The sequence below is a fragment of the Cimex lectularius genome, unplaced genomic scaffold, assembly GCF_000648675.2.
Source record: "Cimex lectularius strain Harlan isolate CLEC.00 unplaced genomic scaffold, Clec_2.1 scaffold254, whole genome shotgun sequence".
Classification (NCBI taxonomy): Eukaryota; Metazoa; Arthropoda; class Insecta; order Hemiptera; family Cimicidae; genus Cimex; species Cimex lectularius.
This window is the reverse complement of record NW_019392818.1, coordinates 370,278-394,747: the sequence shown is the minus strand read 5'-3', so window position 1 is coordinate 394,747 and position 24,470 is coordinate 370,278. Positions and strand designations below refer to the sequence as shown.

The following is a 24,470-nucleotide window of genomic DNA, read 5'->3' as shown; positions in this document are numbered from 1 at the left end:
ACAAATTATGAAAATCGAATAGAATTTCAAATTTTCCGACCAATGAACACAAGAGACAGACTATGTATAACGAGGCCGTAGCAGAACGACCACCGGGCCGTGACTGTAATTAAACGGCTTTTTTTCGCACGTACGGAAGTAACACCGTTTATTTAAGCCTCTAATAAGCTGAATAAAAGTCCATTTCCACTTGCTAAACATTTTGATTCTGAAACACTCTCGATTTCATTTTAGACTTCCGGTCAGACGGAATGTTGCAAAAAATAAATATTTACCAATTCTTACTACAAATTAATTCATATTTTGTCTGCTGTGTGTTGTTTTCTTAGAACTATCTACTGTGAATCTGAAGAGAGCAAAGATGAACCGACGACGACTCCAGAGCCCGACATCGATGTCGCTTCATCAAACAACGCGTCTGAACACGACGATGTATCAAGTGAAAGTGAGTTTTTTCAATATTTTATTATAATCTGCAATTTATGATTAACTATTTACATATTGTGGGAATCAATATTATTCTCCCACTTCACTTCACAGAATAAACTTTACTCCATACCCTCTCAGAAAAGAGGACGCGGGGCCATTTCCTCTTGAGCCGACTTATGGGATTGTTGGGTGATAAGAGAGATTATTGTGGAACTTGGTAAATTTTTGGGGGATTATATTTTGGATAAATGGAATTTTAAGGTCGTTGTGAAGGGTCGTTATTGGAGACATAATACGGACATAAGGGATCTGAGTTCTTTATATCGGAAGAATTGGTGGCGTTGGATATTAGGAGTTTTACCGGTTCCCCAAAATGCTATTCTCTATATCCAAATCGGCTGTAAGCGTTTTGTAATTTGTAAGTTTTTCGTTGATAGCTTGAATTGTCGTCCTATAATTTTGTGGAGTAGACTGTAGCGTCTGTTCAGGTCTTGTTTCAATCGTATGTGCTGATTCCATGTTAGGTGTGAGTCTAGGTGGAACCCAAGGTAACTTACGCAGTCGGATTTGAGGATAGGAAAATTTTAATTAAATTTGATTATATAAGCGTTTTTACCATCGATCGAGTAAAAGATTTTTTCGACGTTTTATTAATTTATGATTTTTATAAGAAAAGCATTTCTATGTGGTTTTATATCTTTTATTTTTTTTAAATCGACGTTTCGGGATTATCCGTCTTCAGCAATGATAAAATTTTAAATTACAATCAGAATTAAGATTAAAATTGGAATGGAAAGTAACCAAAACAGCGAGGTTATACAACCCTGTCAGAAACGGCCAAACTACAGGTCCAAAATTCCAAATACCTACAAAAGAAATCACGTAATTTCAGCAGAGCTTGTCAGCCTTTTTTACTTCACTTATTTGTGTATACTCTGTACATGTATACTACAACCAGTAGATTGGATAATTTTTGTTTGTGGCATTACGGGTGTTATAGAGAAAGTTACCCATTGGCAGCCGCTCCGGATTAATAAAATGTTATTAATCATTTAAGAGGTCTCTTATCCATATTCTTTAATTGGTAATTATGAAGCCTGGAGTAATCGTATTTGTGTGTTAGTGTGATTTTGTAATTTACTAAACGTCTGTAATATGTTTTGATGGATGAAAAAGCTGAACTGTCAAAAAATTGAGGAACAGGTTCATTCTATTGTTATATGCTAGGATAAGTCTCACGACGGAGTGTAAAGGATATGTTGTGACTTTGAGGAGTTAAACTTATTTTTCAAAGATTTTTCCATTTTTCAATTGCTAATGTGGTTTTGTAACATAAGTGAAGCTTGTGTAGAAGAGGGATGACTGTTAATATTGTGGTGTCATCTGCGTATGTGGCGGTAAGTGTATTCTCATTTGTGGGCATATCGGAAGTAAAAATTGAGTACAACAGCGGTGCTAGTATTGACCCTTGTGGCACACCTGCAAGCACTTCTCCCATCCCGGAAGTCTCCGTACCCTGATTTACTGCGAAACTTAATTAAAATTAAAAAAAAATTAAAATTAACTTGTCACACTAAGTTGTAAAATAGAATCGAATTAGAATAGAAATAAAATAGAAACATATTGCTTTTAAGGAAATTAAATTTTCCTTATTAATCTCACTTTTTCATCATTTAATGAAATGTGTATCTTCATTCTCCCCTACGTTAAACAATGATCGTCTGTACTAATATTATAAAGAGAGAAAGTTGGCTTGTATGTAACAGATAATCTCGAAATCTACTGGTCCGATTTTGATTAAATTTTTTTCAGACACGTTCCTTATGATCATCATCATGTCCTGTTATATTTTCTTCAAGCTGTTAAAAAAATTAACCTAATACTTTTAAGCACCTAAATATTGATCAAAATGTAGGTTTTTGTTTCTATTTATCTATTCTTTCCATCCCGCACCCAATTTTGGTTTTACAAATGTTTAAAAAAAACTTTACGTTTAAATTCGATATGAAAATTATTTTTTTACAACTCCGTTCTTCGATGCAACAACTAAAGCATTTATATACATAAAAACAATAACATGGAAACATGAACATCAACCAAGCATGGATGCCATTATTCCTTCAATATGATGAGTTTGGTGGACTCCATCCTAGGAGACTGATGTAGTGAGATGGTCGCGGGGCCAGGTACGCTTCAGTCAGAGAATTCAGAGAATTATTAGGTAATGTGGTGGATGGCAGGTTGTTGACGAAAGTTTGGAATAAAACTGCTTTTGATTTATGTAACAGTGACGACTTCTCAAAACCTTTATTGTATCATGAAGTACCTCAATACTATACTTGACTCATAACACATTTTCCCGAAGGAGACGTATATCCCAACATAAAAACAGACAATGCAGCTGGAAAATTACATAACGTTCACTCTCAAATCAGAGTATTTCCACCTCAGAATTCTAATACCCTTAGAGTTACCGTGATTTTTCAATCGGGCTTTCAGATGAAACTGCAACTGGGGTGCATATAGCTATGTGCAGTGTGCAAGTAGTTCGGTGGTTCTAATAACTTGGCTCGTCTGGTTTCGCTGTGTTTGGTTTATACAAATGTTTCTGCTTTCGCTATCTTCAGTGGTGGATTTGTATTGCAGACCAACCAAAACAGCTCTACTACACGGACCAGGGTGATCGGATTCATCTATCGCAGACCTCAGGAAGAATTCCTAAATAAATAAACATTATTTACAAAGTAATTATTATTTACATTAGATTTCATTATCGAATTCAAACCATAAATATAAATATCACAACGAAAACGTTTTGATTACGAAAACATCTCAAAACACAACAATTTTATTATTTAGTGGTATGGTACTCCTCTGGATTTTATCTAAAGCTATTTCGAGAGTTAGAAAGCCGGATTTGTCTTTTTTTCAGCGTGTCAATAAGGTTTACATTTTATGCCATTATATGTGAATAAGATAAGGATGAAATCAACAAAAACTCTTCAAACGTTTTATTTTATATCTCCCGTTCTGATTTATTTATGATAGCCCAGATTGTGATATCTCGTGATGTGTATAAGGTTCTAAACCCCTGTAAAGTTTTCTGTGGACCAGTGGAGTCGTTTCAAAATTATCATTATTTTTGTGATTTTCAAAGAGGTGAAAAATGTGAGATTTTCTTTAAAATTTATAGTTAAATTTATAGTTAAAATTTTTAGTTAAATTTATAGTTTTTGGGTCAACACTAGTCAACGTTCAAACGAACTGTTTTTCTTGCTAAAAAAAATATTTTAACCTGACGTCAAAAGTATATTTAGAAGATATCCATAGCATGGATATCGTAGATGTCTGACATTACTATTTTCCTTTGTTAAAAATGTATATATATTTTTAAAAAATCAACTTATATAATATCCTTGAAATTCCTGCACAACAAAGACACAAAAACAAATTTCCTATGAGTAGTTAAATTAGTTTTTTAAAAAATAAAAATAAGTACACTCGAACACGTGTCTAATATTTTTCAACCTATTATCACCAAAAAAGACACAATTAACAAATACGCACATAAATAAAAAAAAACTTCGAAGTATACAAACATGAACCTACAACCATCCAAACTCACAGCACTCCCAAAAATACAGAAACCAAACCATGAGACCAGTTGTAAACTACAAACCAGCCCCCTCATAAAAACTTTCAAAACACAAAATTATTCAAACACACCTCAAACTAAATGACACACACTACTTGAAAAACTCGACGGACCTAATTAACAAAATTAAAGACGTAAAAATTAAAACTACCACTAAATTAATATCATTTGTCATACCAAATTTCAGAAAAGAAACGACACTACACAAAAACCGTGACAAAGAATACGCACAATGATTCACAAACATAATACAAACAACGAAACTACTTTAAATTCAACGTAAAAATGTACACATCAATATATACACCAGACGGACAAGGAATGAGTAATCTAACTTGAGTCACACACCCAGAAGTATTTTTACAAAATTTTGAATTGAAATACTTCATGAAACTATGGAAGAACATAACATTACATATATATAATGATACGTAGTCGACATATTCGCCATAGTAGACATCAGCAACAACAATAGCATAAACAGCACATTGACAGACCTGAACTCATCACATAAAAACATACAGTTCACCGCAGAAATAGAAACAATTAACAGTTTAAACTTCCTTGACTTAACAATCAGAAAAGTAGAGGACAAACTACAATTTTACACCACCTACACTGCCACAAAATGGCAGCGCTGAAATACACATCACAGCCGTCTAAAATCAACCCAGCCAAAGACAAGTGCAAAAACGAATTAAAAAGAATACAAATCATAGCAAACAATAACAGCTACAACACAAGCACATTCAACAAAATAATAAACCAAACACGCACTCAAAAACAAAACAACACCACATTCACATACGTTGGGGAAGAAACATACAAACTAACTTATTGAACAAATTAGCCATATAAAAGCACTGAAAACCACAAACACAATAGGAAAATTACTAAGAAATATTCGACAAGAATGACCCACAAGAAAAGATCGAATATACCCACTAAAATGCGAATGCGGAGACAATTGCATCGGACAGACAGGACGAAAAATAAAAGACAGACACGAGGACATTAAACATCGTTTAGGATCAACAACGAAAAATCGAATTACGCGACTCACATAATAAAAAACAACTACGAACCATCTACGATATAAACAAGTATGAAACTATTACACAACGCCCAGCAAGAACAAAAAATGAACACTCATGGAAATATGTAAACATAGCACATTCAACACTAAAAAACTCATGTATGCACAAATTAACAATAACTCACATCGTTTTCACTATTTAAAACATTCACAAATTAAAAAGGAAAAGGGCCTAATTTCAAAATACCGACTATAACTATAAAAAACCCGACTTAATATATCAAAACACCAACAAATAATTCTAATACCGACACAGCATATCCGTGGTACGTCTGAGAGTTAGATTTATAGAATCATTTTTTCCTAATGATTTTTCAATTTAAAAAAAATTAAAAAGAAATGCTGTAATCATTCCAAACGCTTCCGATTACAAATTGAGCACGAGTTTTAAGGGCCGATGGTTCAATCTTTATACGTTTGGATGATTAATATTTACGATTTTTACGTTAACGACTATTATGTGAAATAATTTCCTCGCCAATAGAAGACAAAAGCCTAATAACATAAACTGATTGATGAACTAATTTAAGGTACCGTTCTACAAGTAATTTAATGCAGTCAGCTTTTAAAGGCAGATTTTCTCTTATATCTGTGCCTAGGCGTTACAGATACTTGCAGCCAAAATTTTAAAATGATTTAAAAATGGATAATAACCCTGTAAGTTCGACTCTGCTTACAAAATGGCGATGGTCAAAACAGTAGATTTTTGACAAATTTATTGAGGATTTAAATTGTCTAAATATATTTCAACCACGTAGATTAAGACTGACTATAATGTGTGGTGATTAGTGACGTTAATCGATAATTATTCAGAAATCGTGAGATGCGGTCTGGTGTGATGTAGGTTTCAGAAAAACATTTTCTTTATCGTGCCAACGTTTCGACCTTTATTGAGATCATCTTCAGGGCTTGGGATTTAACAAATACATTTAGGATGATTTTATTATAATTTATATAATTAATATATATTTTGCATATAAATTCACTTTTCCACATCCTAAATGTATTTGTTAAATGTAAACAATGTTTGTAAATCACAGGCCCTGAAGATGATCTCAATAAAGATCGAAACGTTGGCAGGATAAAGAAAATGTTTTTCTAAAACCTACGTCACACCAGACCGCATCTCACGATCTCTCGAATAATCATTAACTAAAGGTCACTAAACTCCACACATAAACAATTTTTTTTGTTTTTGGTTTGTTTTATTCAATTAACAAGAATATATCGGTTAATTTAATTAAAATTAATAGAATAAGAATAAATTGCAAATATCTATTATTTTTGCACAGTTTAGATAGCCTTAATAATACTTCCCATTTAAGTTCATTATATTTAATTTTTTCCGAAATGTTTCATGGGGCACAGAGTCAAACTCTTCACGGAAGTCCACGAAAATAGCAATAGTTCGGCTACTCTTGTTACAAAGTTTGCCAGTAGTCTCCACATTCAACTGGAACTAAAAAGTCCTAATTAACTACGGCCCGAACCTCAGCAGTTTCGGAATTATTCCACTTTTTCTGATTTTTTTAAGATTTCACGCCCTTGCTTCAAATAAACAATGATAACTCCAAAACTAAAACGTTTTGGACAAATCCGTTGATACTATTGAAAACTACATTAAATTTCCAATAAGATTGGATCAATACTCAACTTGTAAACTTTCGTGAAATAAGCGTTTTAGAAGCCAGAACTTAGAAAAAATTATTTTTTTCCAACTTGAAAACATACTATAGTGATTTTAAATTTCTATTTCCAAACCTAGAAACCAGTAAATTTTACAAAACGTACTCCATTTAATATGCTTTTTAGTGGTGTAATTGCTTTTTTAATGAAGTTTTTCAAAGATGAAGAAAGGAAAAAACCGTGGATGACGGATTGGTAAGGTGGAAAATTTTCAAAAAAACTTAAGAACATTTTCAATGAATTTATTTTTAAAAAATTTTAATTTGGGTTCGAAACCGAAATAGTTCAAGTATTTACTTATTTACCAACGCATCCTTTAATCAAAATTGCAGTTGTGTTGGTAAATTTATTTAAATAAAAATAAATAAATAAATTTACCAATACGACTGCAATTTTGATTAAAGGATTATTGTATTATTATTCTCCGGAATAAAAGAGTTAAGAATCAAAACGTTTTTAGTTATCTATGTGATATCTTGTTAACACTATGGCTACTTTTTCTAATGAAGAGTACTCTGATGTACAACTTATGTATGGGTTTTGCGGGTTTAATGCGCCGGGAGCGCGTTGAAAATACATTGCGGAGGGTGGATAGCATTTCGAATTAAAATTAAAAAACGTTTAATAATTCCATTCAAAATTTCCTTAAGTTTTTTATTTTTTATCATTATAAGTTTTTCATCTTACCAATCCTTCAACCACGGGTTTTTCCTTTCCTTCATAAATTTTTTCATATTTGACAAAAGTAATTTTAAAAAAACAATTACACCACTAAAAAATATATTAAATGGAGTACGTTTTCTGAACGTTACTGGTCTCTAGATTTGGAAATAGTAGTTTAAAATCACTGTAGTAAGTTTTTCAACTTTGAAAAAAAATTTCTAAGTTCTGGCTACTAAAACGCTTATTTCACGAACGATCACCCGACCGCATGTCACGATTTCTGAATAACTATCGGTTAACGGTCATTAATCTCTACACATATTTCACGAACGTTTACAAGTTTAGTTTTGATAACTTCTTATTAGAAATTTCACGTACTTTCTAATTATACCAACGGATTTGTCCAAAACCTTTTAGTTTTGGAGTCATCACTGTTTATTTGAAGCAAGGTCGTGATATCTTAAAAAATCGAAAAAATGGAATAACTCCGAAACTATTGAAATTCGGGCCATAATTAATTAAATGTATATAGGACCCTCTTTTTTAAAAATGTATTAACATAAATGTAAAATGAAAAAATTATTTACCCAATCCCTGCACCTCTAAGGCCCCTCTGTAATTCTGGGATACAGAATATTTCTCTGCCCATGATATTAAGCAAACTGCTTATTAATTTCTTCTAACTTAACTTCTTTGACTTCTATTCTGCTTGTAACATGAAAACATTTTTTGTTTCAGCTTAATATTGCTAGTTAGCTCAAAAATAATAAAAATGGACTATTGCTCGAGAGAATGCTAAATTTGACTAGCCTTCCTTTTTCATGGCTTAATGAAATGAACATCTTCATTCTCCCTTAAGTAACACAATCAGCTACATTTTCCCCTTTACATTAAATTTAAAAATCAATTTGATAAAACGGTCATCACTTGTAATATATAAATTCGTCAATACTTATTCATGGAATTCCTCACACTCTGACCAAATGACAAATCTATGTTTTATTTTATATTTTTGTTTTGCATAAGTGTTCCCCTATGATCCAGTCAAGATGCTGGATAAAACCCAGCACTGAAGATGGCGAGAACCCTAAACACGTGCGATAAACAAAACTAGTGATATGCAGACCAAAATGAACGAAAAGGCCATGCAATGAAAGGGAATGATTGGATACACTTAAAAAAAATTTAACAGGTGCTAAAATTTAAAAGCTTAAAATTTCAAAATTGCATTATAAATATAATCTTCGGTAGTTTTAGTGTAAATAAATATGCTTATATTTTTGTTTGAAGTGAAAATTAAAATAAAAATAAAATTAAAAAAACAAAAAAAAACAGAAAACGTCCTATAGTGGTATCGAGTAGAAAACGGGAACAAGTTTGTTTGCAGGAACAGGTAGCTCTTGCTGAAAGGTATTCCCCTGATACCGGAGACTCGCGGCGACAGTTCTTTTTCCTTCCGCGGCCAGTGGAAAGAATGCACATTATCCCGTCTGCATATGAATGGCATCTCCTCCTTTTCCATTCCAACCTTGGCAGTGCCCGAGACCCTCCCCAGTCTGAGCCGGCAGATCCCCTCTTCGATTTGCAACTTTCGAGCTCCTTCTCCTCGACGTTTTCCTGTTCCCGGGTAAGAGTGTCTCATGAAAATGATTCTTCCTTTCCCTCTCTCCAGAAACGTCAAAGAACTACGAGTAGTAAAGTCATCTGTTTTCGATAGTTGTTAACTAATGATTTTACCTATCGTGCTTTGGTTAAACAAAAACTCTGTTAAATTAATGGTTTTTGATAGGCATCAACTTCTCCATCCTTTAATTAGGAAACGATTAACCTAGCAAAAAATTGTCTTAACAACCCCAAGATAATTTCTAAGAAGCTAGAAAAGGCGTGGTAGTAACAGATTTAACATAACTTTCTTATCTAGCTGGGAAATGCACTAAACATTGTTATTTTAAATGAGAATCCCATATTTTCATTGTACAATTCGAGTCTAGGGCTTATTTTATGCCACTTTTACTGAAAGTAAAATTTTGATAGGATCGACCATTTCTGCGTTATGCCAGACAGAAGACGAGTGAGGGGATATGCTTTTTGTAACAAGATGCCCTCCCCGTTTATTTCGAAAACGATTAGCATTTGCAATGTAATTTAGAATCGGAATCGTCTTACGGATCATGGGGTTGTTTTTATGCTTAGCTTTTATTAATTTTTGAAAAAAGTGTCACCATCGAGTCCATTGTATTTTTAAAACGACTCTCGGCTGTTATTTTTGTTGCAGTTTTGACCGTTTATTAAAATTTAGGTTTATAATAAATACGCTCCCTGGGTTTGACGCGCAGAGCTCGCTTGTTTCGTGAATTTTTCATTTGTGGTCTTTTCTATTATTTCTGGGCGGATTTCTCTGCAAGCCACATCAATTCAGTTGCTCCAGTTCTTGAACAGTCAATACTGGAGATGAATTGGCATACACTCGATTCTTCAACGCCCTCCAAAGAAAGTAATCCAAGCGAGAACATATTTTTGCTTTCAATAAAAAATACAATAAAAAAGTGGCATAAAATAAGCCTTAAAATCGAACTGTGCAATAAAAATATGGGTTTCTCAACTAAAATAACAAATTCACTAATTTCGTGGTCCGCTTGACCAATTAATATATTAATATACAATTATTTAAGGTTTTTAGTTGGGATTAAAAAGTCAATGGCACGAGCGGGATTCGAACCCATGATCTTCGGCTAGATAAGCCGCTGCTCTACCACTTGAAAAATGGCTTGAAAAACAATTTGAAAAATGGCAAAAAAGAAGGGAAAACTCAAAAGGTGGGGTTGAGATAGGAAGGTGTCCGAGTGGATCGAGGTCACGATAGTGGTAGAGACTTTTTTATCCCAACTAAAAACCTTAAGTAATTGTAATAAAATAACAAAGTTAGTGCATATCCCAGATAGATGAGAAAGTTATGTTAAATCTGTCACCACCTCGCGATTCCTAGCCAAAATTAGCTGAGGTTTGTATTAAACCATTTTTTTCTAAATTTATTTAGAAATCGTGAGATCCCACGATTTCTAAATAAATATCGATTAACGGTCACTAAACACCACACATTTTTTCTAAAGTTAATCGTTTCCCATTAAATGGGTGGACTATAGAAGTTGATACACCCTGGATATTGTTTGTCAACAACACACGGCACTTGGAAGAAGGAATAGTCGAAACAAGTCTGACCAATCTGACAAACAAATACAGCGAGACTAGGCGAACCAGGATCGAAATGAATCGGAAACGACCCAACTATAAGATTATAAGCCTTTATTTTATATGAGATGTTCATATAAACATTAGGCCTTGAAGTAAATAGTCGACGGTTTAATTTACGACTGTAGATTGTGGAAGACAGAACAGCAAATTCCTATCGGTAGTGGTGCAGACACAAGATAGTCTAATATGTCGTTTCTCCAGACACATTTTACTTATTTCAAACTTAAGTTGGCCCACTATCCAAGATAAAGCCATTTAAAAGAAAATATATTTTAAAATATTTTTGACCAAATAAAGTTAGCAAAGTCAAGGAAGAACTTTAATTTCAGTTTAGCAGCTATTAACATAAAAATATCGTTCACCTCTTTACTTTATGATGTCAATGCCATGAAATGTCGTTTACTTAACGAGGCCTTAGAACACTTTAATATTTACCAAGACATTTTCGCCTAAGGTCATTGTAGTTTAGTTACAACACAAAATTATGTGAAATTCTCATAAGTCAAAATTTATCCCTATTTTAATCAACGGTCGATCATTTCAAGTAAGACATTTTGTCAACCTAATATCCATCCATGACTGACTGCATAAATTTCTTCTATGATTTCAACCATATTGAGAATTCATAACCTCATGAGTCATGACCATCATCATAAATGAAGCAACAACCGATTTACTCAAGGTCCAATGCTTTGTTATTTAACAAGCTGTAGTTTTGAATTTTTCTTTAAGATACATTGTGTTTGTAAGTAATAAGGCAAGCATAAAACCAGCCAAAACGTTTAGAGGGTTTTCATTTTCATTTATCCACCCTTACAGAGGGCATAGTCGGATAATCTAAACCAATTTGTTAATTTTTGACTTAAATTGTTATTTTCGATAGCAAAAGCCAGCAGTGAATTTGTTGAGAAGCAGAAATGAACAATTGAAAAAAATGGTACTGGACCGGGATGATCACAAACGACCCAACTACATGTTTATTATCTATCTAACCTTAAAAATTTCGCAACATAAATAGTTCACACCTTCCAGAGGTTCGCGAATTGTTCAATCAACAATTTATAGAAATGAACGAAGAAAATCAACAATATTCTATACTGCCTGTCAGAAATTACAATAGATAAAGGGAATGTCTAAAGAATGGCAACGTTCTTTTTAAGTTGTGGGCCTAGGGGAGCCCTAAAATGCCCATTTCGTCAATGTGGGTTTCCTCTAGTTCCACGAGCCAGCATTCAATCCGGAGAACCTTTGCATTTAATGTTCCTTTGTTGATTTTTGTATTGTTTTGGTTTGCCAAGCTGCCAAGCATGTTGGTCCGTCTCGCTTTAACAGAGTAGATTAGTTATTCAATAAATAATTTTTATTGTGTAATGTCTTCTTGAGGTCTGGAGAATGGTGAATGTGTAGCTTGGCCGTTTCTGAACATCCTAGTCGTCTAACGTCGCAGTTTTGTCTTAGCTTTCGCCATCTTCAGTGATAGATTTGTAATACAAATAAACCAAAACAGTGAGACTAGACGAACCAGATGGTCAGAAACGGCTAACCTTTAATAGGTCCTTCAGTCCTCCGATCTCAAGAAGAAATCACTCAATAAAATTTTTATTGAGTCGTTATTACAACCAGAAATATAAATATAACCACGAAATTTTGGTTTGTTTGAACCGTGTTTCCTACCTCAAGTGTTTTTAACTAAAAAAGAAAAACCCTGAGACTAGACGGACCGGAAATATTACAAATGATAAAAAAACGTATTTACAGATTTATTAATATTGACTGATTTCTGATTTGACTGATATTATTCTCTTCTATGACTGACTGATTTCATTGGCCTATTCAAAAAAATTTAATCGGATCGAAGGACGATAGCTCAAGTGGTAGAGCAGCGGCGTATTTAGCCGAAGGTCCTGTTCGAGTACTTATTTAAACTTTTTAAACCACTTTTGGGCAGTACAGTCCACTTGCTTCATCAACAACCGCCGTGCAAATTTTGCGAGTACCGAGCTAAAATTGATGCAATAAGCATGCACCAATTATGAATTTTGAAGCCGTCAGGAAGAAAATCTCTATAATTTATAGAGATCTGTTCAACACACTGTTTCTTAATGAACTGAGGAATGATACTGAATTTTACAGTCACCTCTTCAAGTCCCTCCCTCATCGCTCCTTTCACCGTCAACAACAACCCGTCTTCTGCTCCACTGTGAAAACCCCTTTCGACCAAAACTCTTCCGGAAAACCACTCCTTTCTCGAATTTGTGATGATGTATTGGATCCGTCGTGAATCCTTGCCAAATCCCTCATGTTTCCCCTCTTCGTCTATAGCTGGATCGCTTATGGTCGACTTTCTGAGGAACAACATAAACGTCTGAACCGGCGGATGAATTGTTATGTCAGATTTATTTTTGACCCCCCGAATGTCACAGAGTACACCTGCAATCAGACCTATCTTGGTTTTATTCCTCATTCCGTAGGAAGTATTTCCTAGGCTCCTTACTTTTTAGGTCTTATCTTCCAGCTATTCAAATTCAAATCTATCCACTCTCTTAACACCCTTCCGTTTCCCAATGACTTATCTTCCTCATCATAAAACCTCCACATTTGAACCGTCCTTCCTAGCTCAAGCAACAAATCTCTGGAATTCTCTTCCTTTATTCGCGGACAATAGCCAATACCATAGTCCAGGAATATTATTAGATACTTTTGCTACACAGTAAAGCATAATTCCTTCCTTTTCTCAATTTTTAAGTTCACATTTTGCGTATTGTTCACACAAGGGTGGGCCTATGCGCATTAGGCATTAGGTATTTATACATGAACTTACTCAAACTTTGAACCGATGACAAATACCTATTTTACATTATCTGTTGACTCATATTTAGCATTTCAATTACAATCACATTGTTCTGCGAGAATTGCCATTCGTCAAGCCAAACGCACTTCTTTTCCAATATTTCAAAGGCTATTATTTTCTGCAAAGAAAAATCCTATAAAATTTAGTACGCACGTTTACAACTGCAGTAAAAGTATAAAGCAATAGTTTCAATGTCGGGATGGAAATATCGTACGTGACTGGGTTAATAATAGAATGTCAATCTTGAATATAATTATTGATCAATAGTTATATGGTTTCGACTTGCATTTGAGGAGGATTTTAGTGAGGATTTGGGGATCAGATAAACATTACGGAAGGAAAAAACTTCTGTCGCCTTAAACCGAACAATAATTCAATTATTTAAATTTTCCTAAAGGAAACTAGCTTTTCCTGAACTGAAAGCAAGATTTTTTCAGAAAAATCTAAACTGCTAGTTGAAAATAGATGAAACTATGAATATGAATAAGCGCAGCTTGCAATAGCTACAAGCAACAAACTATGCTCTAAATAGAAATTGGCACGCTTAACTTAAACAAGTCTTTTCGAAAAAATCTCATGGTGACAAAATCATTTTATTTATTTTGTTGATGTAAGGATCAGGGTTGTGGTCTGTTTCACAAACAATTACTGCTTTATTTTGCCAAGCTTTATTATTTATAAAGCTACAGTTATTGAGTCTTCTTCAGGACTATAACATTATAATTATTCCATTATATTTCGTGGTGGGATTGTCATTCTTGCGTGTCGTGTTGAAAGTGCTAGTGAGATATTGATGTTTTATGTGTTTATATACGTTGGATTTTGGCCAATCCGACCACGAAATATAATGGAATAATTATAATGTTATAGAGTCCTGAAGAAGACCCACGACACACATCTAGATGGAGACTAAAATTTCTAGCATTCTATAAATTCATTTTTTCACGTCCTACATGTATTTGTATAATTTAAACAATCGATTAGGTGTTCGGTCCGATTGGCCAAATAAATCCTTTTCAATTAATTAAGTAAAATAAAAAAGTCACGAGCGGGATTCGAACCCACGACCTTCGGCTAAATACGCCGCTGTTCTACCACTTGAGCTATCATGACTCGATCCGCTCGGACACCAACTTCCCATTTCAACCTACCACTCGAATTTTCCCTCCTTTTTGCCATTTTTCAAATGTCGTGTATCTATTTGATTCTCGGGAACAAATGAAATGGCCTCGGAGAGATTTAGTGAAGTATACTTCATTTTAATTCATTAAATTCACTAATTTCGTGGTCCGCTTGACCAATTAATACATTACAATTAATTAAGGTTTTTAGTGGAGATAAAAAATTCAAAACTTAAAGGGTGGGGTTAAGATGGGAAGTTGATGTCCAAGTGGATCGAGGTCACGATAGCTCAAGTGGTAGAGCAGCGGCGTATCTAGCCTTCTTGAGGTTTGAGACGTGATAAACCTGTTGTTTAGTCGTTTCCGATAATCTCGATCCGCCAGTCTCTTTCGTTGCTTTGGTTTGTCAGACAGGTTTCTGTTTCTCGCCAAGTTCAGTGGTGGGTGGATTTGCAATTGAAAATAACGATTTGAGTCTGAAAATTATAGATTTGGTTTACATTATCCGACACTGTCCTCTCAAAAGGTGGATAAATGGAATGTTAACCCTCTGAACGTTTTAGCAAGTTTATGCTTGCCTTATTACTTTTATGTATTGTAACAAACACAATATATCTTAAAGAATAAAACAAAACTACAGTTTGATAAATAACAAAGCGTTGGACCAATAAGTAAATTCTAATCCGGAATTGCCTCATTTACGCTGGTAATGCACATGAATCGTAAGGTTATGATTATCCATATTGATTATACGGGGATCGTTAGATGCGGTCTGGTGAGAAGTAGGTTTTAGAAAAACATTTTCTTTATCGTGCCAACGTTTCGATCTTTATTTTGATCATCTTCAGGGCTCAACGTGTTTATTTTTCGTGTAGATGTGCCATTCTTCTGTGTCGTGTTGAGAGTGCCCAAACAGAGAACTTTTTTGTTGAAATGCAGACAAGACAAAGTATTTCCTACTCACATCATAAACAACTTTAACTTCACAAATGCCACACTAACACAACCTAACATCAGAATTAAGACATACATAAGGCCACAATACATTTCAAAATCTCTCATCATTTTTTTATCATGGAAATCACTTCAAACATTAAGACACTAACACAAAAATTACACCAATTAAAACTCAGTGCCGCCAACATAATACCTACAGACACTTTAAGAAATTTTTACAAATATCAAAAAGATGCATACAATTTCCACTTGGACCAAATTAAAAGCAAACACACCATAAAACATCAACAAACAAACGCCTGATTCGACAAACAATTGGTTTCTAAAACTAACAAAAACTAACATTCCTCCAAAAATACAAAACTTCCTATCACTTGGTCCCAAACATTACATTCCTTACAACAAAACAGATTTCCCAACAGCTAAATTAATTACTGATGTAGACTATGCAATCCAAAAGTCAACAAATCAGAAGAAGAAAAAGGCACGATCAAAATGCATTAACACAGTAACAAATCACATACAACACCTCACTACAACAAATCACATACAACACAAATCAACACAATATATCTCAACAAACATACTCATTCTTTCTGCTGATAAAACAAAACAAACAGAAGCAATCAACAAAAAAGAGTACAAGGAAAAAATTAACAAAATTATCAACAACACAAACACATACAGCACAATCAAATCAGAACCTACCCCTGCTCTCATCAAACAGACAAACAAAATCCTTCAAGAAACACTTAAAAAAAGGGCACGCTCAACACGATACAGAAGAATAACACATCTACACGGACAACAAACGCTTTGAGCCCGGAAGATGATCTGAATAAAAATCGAAACGTTGGCACGATAAAGAAAATGTTTTTCTAAAACCTACGTCTCACCAGACCGCATCTCACGATCTCCTTATAATCATTAACTAACGGTCACTAAACACCACACATTATCCATATTGTTAAATCATAGAATCAACGTATGCTGTCAGTCATGGCTTTAAGGTAGGCAAAATAGCTTACGTGAAATAATCAACCATTAATTAAAATAGGGTTCACAAGGAGCATTCTTTTTGGCAATAATAATTTAATTGTATATGTTTGATAATACATATCTAATAATTTTACAATGGTTTATTGTAACATAACTACACTGACGGTAGAAAAAAAATCCTTGTAAATATTAAAACTAGAGTAGTTTCATGGCAGTGATATAAAGAGGTGAAAAAACTTTTATTATTATTTAGCAACTAAACAAAAATTAAACTTGCTATGTGAGTATGCTGATTTCATTTTAGTCAGAAATCGTTTAAAATAATTTAAATGTCGGGAGGCACACAAGTAAGGTTCTAAAGGCCACGTTACACACTACCGATAGGAATTCATAGCAATCTGTCTCCCACAATCTACAGTCGTAAATTAAATCGTCTGGAGTCTGAATTATCGTATTTTCACAAGGACATGTCGATGATTCAATCCGTTTCAGGCGATGAAGGTAAACTTTAAAATGAAGAATGAAATGTTTATTGACAATTCGTTTATAATGAGGGCATGTCTAATTATCTTGCCTTTTTTATTATCTTTCCAACTATCGTGTTAACACTCCCAATACTTGTGTAGGCATTTACTTTAATATACCAATTTTCTGTCCTTTCTGAGTGCAAGTTGAAAAATTTCTTCTCATTTGTTGAATGAAGGTAGATGTAGACGTAATATTCGGGGTGTCTACTGAGCCCTTTCATAGCTATCGTAACCCCCGTTCTGTACCTATAGCACACTGTTGAGACCTAATTCCTCAAGAAAAAATATCCCAAAACCCTTCCTCCTGCGGGCAAGTGAAGCGCCACCGTTTGTTGGTAGATGTGTTGGTGTTTCCTTTGCTATTATGCAGAATCTGCACGTGATGTGTTGGATTATACCAATCTTCTTCAAATGCCCATTCAGTCCGCAGTGCCCTGTTAAGAATGCTGTTAGGATTCGAAGATTTCTCCTGCTTTCTTTGATGAATTCTGTTGCTTCTTTCCATTTCAAACCTTTGATTGTGTCCAGTGAGAGAATTCCACTATTTCCCCATTTTCAGCTAGTCTTTTTTGACTTATATACTCATTTATAGTGCGAATCCTTATGCCACAGTTGCTCGGGACCTTTCAGCGGTTAGCAAGTAGGAGGAGCAAATTATCCCTAACCATCCCACCTTAAATGAAGTAAAGAAAGCTGAAGAGGTGGGCGTGAAAGTGAGATTGCGTATGCAACCACCAAGCGTGCTTCACTTTCTCAAGAGCAAGTCGTTATAAAACACAAACCCTGAACTTGCACTGGATTTGGAATGCTAATAAATTTAACGAGTCATTATTTGCCCTCCGCTCTGTTTAACTCGCCCGTTAACCTTCAAATAGGTCATATTTATTAGGAGTCATATTTATTTACCAAGTCAACAGAATTATTTTCTGGTTAATCGTATCGACGACTGTTTCACGTTCGATTTGAAACAATACATATTAAATCGCATATTTAATTTTTCTTATGCGGCGTTTTCTTGATTATTATGATTAACTCAAAGTTGGCAATATATTGAAATGAAGCAGTATGCAAATTTGATCCAAACTACTGGTCACCCCAGGCTCGCGAAATACACTATCAAATACTTTTTTCAAGTTCTACATTTGAAGAAATACCTACCACCTGTTATTAGTATTTCAATTTTACAAGAAAGACCAAATTATACAAACCGGTTCAAGAAGAAAATTTTAACCATTTTATTTTTGTACTTACAGCCCCGATCATTAGGGTTATCGTAGGTTATTGATATTTCTTAAAAGCAAGAATTTATTATTTTCAGCAAATCAATATCAATACCGAAACGTCAACGTATCTGATAGATCCAAATAGCGAGGCTAGGCGGATCATCTTGATCAAAATTAGCCGTTTTGCTAATAATAACTGAGAATAATGTCAGAAATGATAGCTTATGTGACTATTACACAGTGTTTGTGCGCAATTGAAAATCATAAATTGCGCACAAACACGGAGTTTAAATATGTGTGTAAGACTACGATGTTTTCGGCAGTAACTCTAGGCAACAACTGACTCGCCGACCGGCCGGGAGACATTCAGAAGGGTTCAAAAGGGCGATCGGCGTAAACATCACCACCCACCCTTTTGGTCATCCGGCCCGGAGGACCAAATTTTATGTTTGTTAAGTGTATATTAAAGGCTAAATAAATTCAAAATTAAAGAAAAATGGGAAAGAGTGAATCCGAGGAGGGGATTGGGATAAATTTGAACTTTCACTTACCCCAACGTGTCTCGGTACGGGATCAAGCAATTCGGCAACAGTTGTCCTCTTCTTTCTTCGACTTGGCAGGGCCCCACAGTCTCCGGCGGATTCAGACGTTTGGTACGGAATGCTTACTTGACCACGGCAATTGAAAATCATAAATTGCGCACAAACACGGAGTTTAAATATGTGTGCAAGACTACGATGTTTTCGGCAGTAACTCTAGGCAACACCTGACTCGCCGACCGGCCGGGAGACGTTGAGAAGGGTTCAAAAGGGCGATCGGCGTAAACATTGCATAATTTGCTACTTTTTCTTTTTGAAAAGATGTGTTTATTCACAATGAAAAATACAGCTTAAAACAGGCCTAAACGTTTTGAACGCTGGCACTTCATCTCCCCCTCCTGCTATGAAGAAGAAAACTGTTTAATTTTATTTGAGAATCACAACAGTAGATTGACTACAAAGGATCGTCGGTGGCCACAGCGATTAAGAAGTTGACAAGGCGCTCATCACGTAAGGTAAAGGTACTTGCATTCGAACCCGGCACATTTTTTTTTAAAGCACCAGGCAGTCCGAAGGTCGATGGGAGCACTTGCGGTATTGTACAGTCTTGAGCGAGTAGTCTCTCTGTAGTGACCTCCGATGTGAGTTAGGCAATCAATTATCACTGGCTATCACTTAGGATGAGATCACGGGCGTTTCATTCACAGTTGAGGTCTATCAGGAGTGAAGGTGAGGAGTGGAATTTGTTATATCTGGATTTCATGGCTTGAGAAACAAAAGGGATGTTGAGGTCATGGTGAAGAGTGAAATTGGACACATAGGAATGAACGTTTGCAATACAACGGAGGGTTTTGTACTGGAAAGATTGGATTTATTGGACTTAGATAATTTGGCTGAGGTCCATATTTCATACTTTCATACCGTTCGCCAGTAACCATACATAAAATGGCGCCGACGAACACCACCGAAGATAGGAGATATAAATTATAAAAGAAGGAAGGGAGTTAAATGTTTCGGCACCAACGGAAATATAAGTTTCCGATTGAATAGAGGATAGATGAAGGTAAAATATGAAATAAAGGATGGAATGAACTCACTGCGTAGTAAGATCGCCGAGTGAAGCACGTGGCGGGCTGCTATGGCTAGAAGATCGGTAGGCGATATGGCAGCGATGTTGGGCGGTGACTAGGCCAGTGCACCAGCCTGAATCCAGAGCGGCGATGATGATGAATGATGAAATCCAGAGGCGATGGCAGTGATGTGGTGAAAGGAAGTTTCCCGGAGATGATGAAGGGTGGTACTTAGCATAAGGATGAGGAGGAGCGAGGGATGAATATAACGGGGCGAAGGAGGAATGATCTCAAGGGTATCAACAGAGATGAGGATATTGAGGGAAAATGGCGATGATAAGTTTGGGACCATGCTGTCGGGAGATGGGAAGCACGCTGAATTGAAGATCGTATGGCGATTTGAAAGGGAAACCCGCTGAGATTCGCGTGGCGATGAAACTTTAAGAAAGCGGCGATGAAAGGGCCATCTTATGCGGTGGTTAATTACTGTTTTGCAACACTTAGAGGAGATAGGTCGATAGGAGGTGTGCTCGCTTTGAGAGTTGGTAGGGAAGAGAGCCTAAAAGGCTGGAAGGGATGGATTTTTGAGGAAAAAGGAGGGAAGCGTGTTGTGATTGGTGGATTTTGAAAAGATAGGGGTTGTTGATAGCTGACGGCGACACGCCTGAACACATACAGTAAGTCGTTGTCGGTCTGAGTAGTGTGTTGTAGATTAGTGTATTGTATTGAGGCAAGTTTGTTATCTATTAAGTTTTTTCATTTCAATCCAGTGTGAGGATGTTTGTTGATGTATAGCCCTAAGTAAGAATTGCTCTTTATAGTTTGATGTCTATGTACTCCTCCACATCTTTAGCCACGGGTCATGGACAGTAAGGCGAGATTGTAGCGAATGAACGGCAAGAGGATCTTTGTGAGCGGGCAGGATTGCAGTTTCGTCTGCAAATGGGATTGGGATGATCAGAGATGTCAGCAGTACATTAAGTAAAGTAAAAGATCTATTACCTTGGAGGACTCCTTCCTGACAGGACGGATAGGTGAGTGGGAAGAACCCAGAAAAAACGGTCTGCAAGGTAGAACTAAGACGAGGTAGTAGGTAGTATGGAGGATGTATATGGGTTTTCACATCATTCAGCATGAAACTGGATAGGATTGCTTCTTTTCAAAGGAGGTGACGCGGCGGCATTCTGAACTGTAGAGAGTACATGTCTAAAACTGTTGATCAAGAGTTAAATGGAGGAAGTCAAGAGAAAATGACGTTGTAGGACGTAATTTCAAGGATCGTTCCCTTCGAGGAAGGAGATTTACAGTACGATAGGAGAAGGCGTGGAGTGGCTTTTTGCATTTCGGGATCATGATAATTCTTGTAAAATTTCCGTCCAAACCCATTCTGTCATATAACGGATGATTGATGCTGGAATGGTCTTTCAGAAAAACTCTTAGGTTTTTCATCATCTTCGGTGATGTGTTGAAGTTCAAAATATTGATTTTAAGCTGAAAATATTCAATTGACAATTATATGGCACTCTTGTAGGATAGATTAAACGACAGCCCTCAAAACGTATTGGCCGGTTTTATGCTTGTGTTATTTCTTTATGATACTGGGCGTTTCATATTGAGCAAATAAAGTCACATATGTCAAAATGTTGTTCATAATTTTCACTGTCAAAACAGCATATATATTTCAATTATCCTGATGTAGCGACGATGTTTTGGTCTGTTAGACGATTCTATCTGTCTCGTAGTCTAGGAAAATTGAAATATGCCGCTTTAACAGTGTTAATTATGAATAATAACAACCATTTTTACGTGACAATTTCCATTTTATTACTCTATTATTAAATAAAGACAAGCCATAAAATCAGTCAAAACATTTTGATGACTGACATTTAATCTCTCAACCCGTTGAGAAGAAAGATAATCCAAGGCAAATTGATAATAAACAGTATGAAATCATTAAACTGAAGGGCAACCCACACGGAAGATGGTGAAATGCCTCAAAGCGTCTAATAGAACATAGCGAGGTTAGATGGATAAGGTAATCGGCGTGAGCGTTTTGAGTGTTAGTTATGAACAATGTCAAACTTTTTGACTTTTTCTAATGTTTTCACCCAAATGTTAGGCCTACTTTAATAGAAGTGTCTAGGTTTTTGTAACTTTTTATATATCTAATTTAATCCATCTTTATTACGATCCTAGGTGTTATTTTCTTATTCTATGTAAAAATCCAATCAATAATAAGTTTTAAATACGAACAAACAAACGCTAAAAACTATATTTAAAAAGTGTTTGAATTACTTTTTCTCCAACAAAGCGAGCGTTACAAGGCAGCATCGTAGGTCCTATTCTTTACTCAGTATACACTGCAGATATTTTTCGCAGTCCCAATACAGTACTCCTTACATATGCAGACATGCGGCCATCCTCTCACCAAACTCACACTGAGCCTCTCTCCAAGACCATATCTCCTGTCTGGAAGAATGATTAAAAAAATGCAGGATTAAATTGACATAAACAAATCCTAGGAAATAACCTTCGCCCTTCGCCATATCACCTCTCCTCCAATCTACTACAGCTTAGTAGCTCTCCTAGCAACATGTCGTCCGCTATTTGAGTCTTTAAATCGATAAAAACTTACTTGGAACCCTCACACTCGACTCAAAAGAATTAAATTGAACAGATGGCATATCAAATGACTATTTGTCAACAGATCGAAATTCTCAATAGAAAGCAAACGCCTCATCTACATGTTTCTACAACCGATCTTGAGTACCGAATCGAAGTATTGATTCAACCAAGCTTTCCAACCTACAAAGAATCCAGTCACTCCCGTCAAAAATCCTTCGTACCATTGCCCCAGTTGCCTATGTCGTATCCAACCTTATTATCCACACAGACCTCCAAATTTCATTTGACGACACCGGACGACATAAAAGACTCATCCCAACCATCTGGTCCATCTAAGCATCTAACGACGCCTAGAGCTCCAATATCCTCGCAATGTCGACCTAGTGAGGAAAGTGAATAGAGCTGTGATAAATGGATCCACTCTAATAATTTAATATATAATACAGAATTATGAAGACAACTAAGTTGCTTGTTGCACTCTGACGCTGTTGTATCAACATTTTTTTTTTCTCGGCTTCAAGGGCTCATTGGCAAAGCAAGCATGTGCCGATTTTTCGACCTTTGACCCCACGTCAGTAGCCATATCTGATTAATAATTGATGACAATCAATTTCATAAATAAATATAAATAACCCTGGCCAATTTGAAAGGTTTGTGTTGTCCTGGATGAAAACATGCTGATCAAAAAATTACATAATCCGTTAAATAAGGATAAAAGATATTCTGAACACCCAATTTACATAACGAAAACCTTAAACATTCGCAACTACTCTTTCATAATTTTTCATTATTGAAATGGCAGTAAGAAAGTGAAAAATGCTAAACAGTTTTCACGTAGAAAGTGATGCCGCGGCCGAAATCCTCCAATAATTTCATCGCTCAACCGATGATTGCCGTTGGCCCAGTCAAATCTCCTATCTGATGATGGCCGCTTTATCATTATAATTGAAACACCGACACAGATCCATATCAGTTTTCTCTTTATCATTAAAAGGACGTCATGTATCTGTGAAAGATTCACAGCTAAGAATTCTGGCACAGAAAAATTTCATTACAATACAAAGTTCATTTTCCTCGTAAGTTAGTTGGACAAACAAATGACAACTTATCCATTTTGACGTTTATATTAAGAAAATATTCCCCATTTTTTTTTCTCGTCTAAGTATTTTCTAAAAGCAGAAATATCCACTGTCTGCCAGTGGTGTTTCTTCTTGCTGAAGTATTCGAAATTTATTTACTGCTGGATCACGCACACCAATTAGGAATTGTTGTAAAGTCAGATCATAAAATTATTCAAAACGAAACTTCTAAAAAGGGTTTATGTCAATGTCGGTAATAAAAGGCTCACTGGGTACTCGTTTGATATAAATGTTATACGTAGTCTGTTTTTAAGGTTCTAACGGTTGTTGGCTGACCTTTCCAACCTAAACCGAATGTGACACATTCTATTGACTTTTTATTGGTATAAAAAAGAAATTGACTAAGTACGTTGATGAAAGTTCGTGTTGTCCAGTCCTGAGGACATTTTATTATGTTTGTTTTAATTACCGATGATAGACTTCAATTAGCCAACGTGCTTTTCTTAGTGGTATCTCTGTGCCATGTGCCGACTTGATTTTAGTTTATACATAATAAATATGACCATTTTTGGTCACAACATTGAAAAAAAGTCACCCAACTATAACCATGTCAATGGATGTCACTATCTTTTTCAGGAATAAAGACGTTTTCAGTGCTTTCATTTCGCTTAACTTTACGATTTTATGCGAAAGACGCG

General features: G+C 35.4%; 1 protein-coding gene across 7 annotated transcripts in view; it reads left to right on the top strand.

Moving 5' to 3' along the window:
• The window catches only part of LOC106670560 (coagulation factor VII-like), a 91,892-nt gene that overhangs the window by 45,923 nt on the left and 21,499 nt on the right, over positions 1-24,470 (top strand). For all 7 annotated transcript variants that reach the window (XR_002910561.1, XM_024228403.1, XM_014401027.2 and 4 more), the window contains one exon: positions 330-445. Coding sequence is in view for 6 of the 7 variants with exons in the window: in XM_024228403.1 (XP_024084171.1) it covers positions 330-445 (116 nt within the window). In the remaining variant the exon portion in view is untranslated. The remainder of the gene's footprint in view (positions 1-329; positions 446-24,470) is intronic.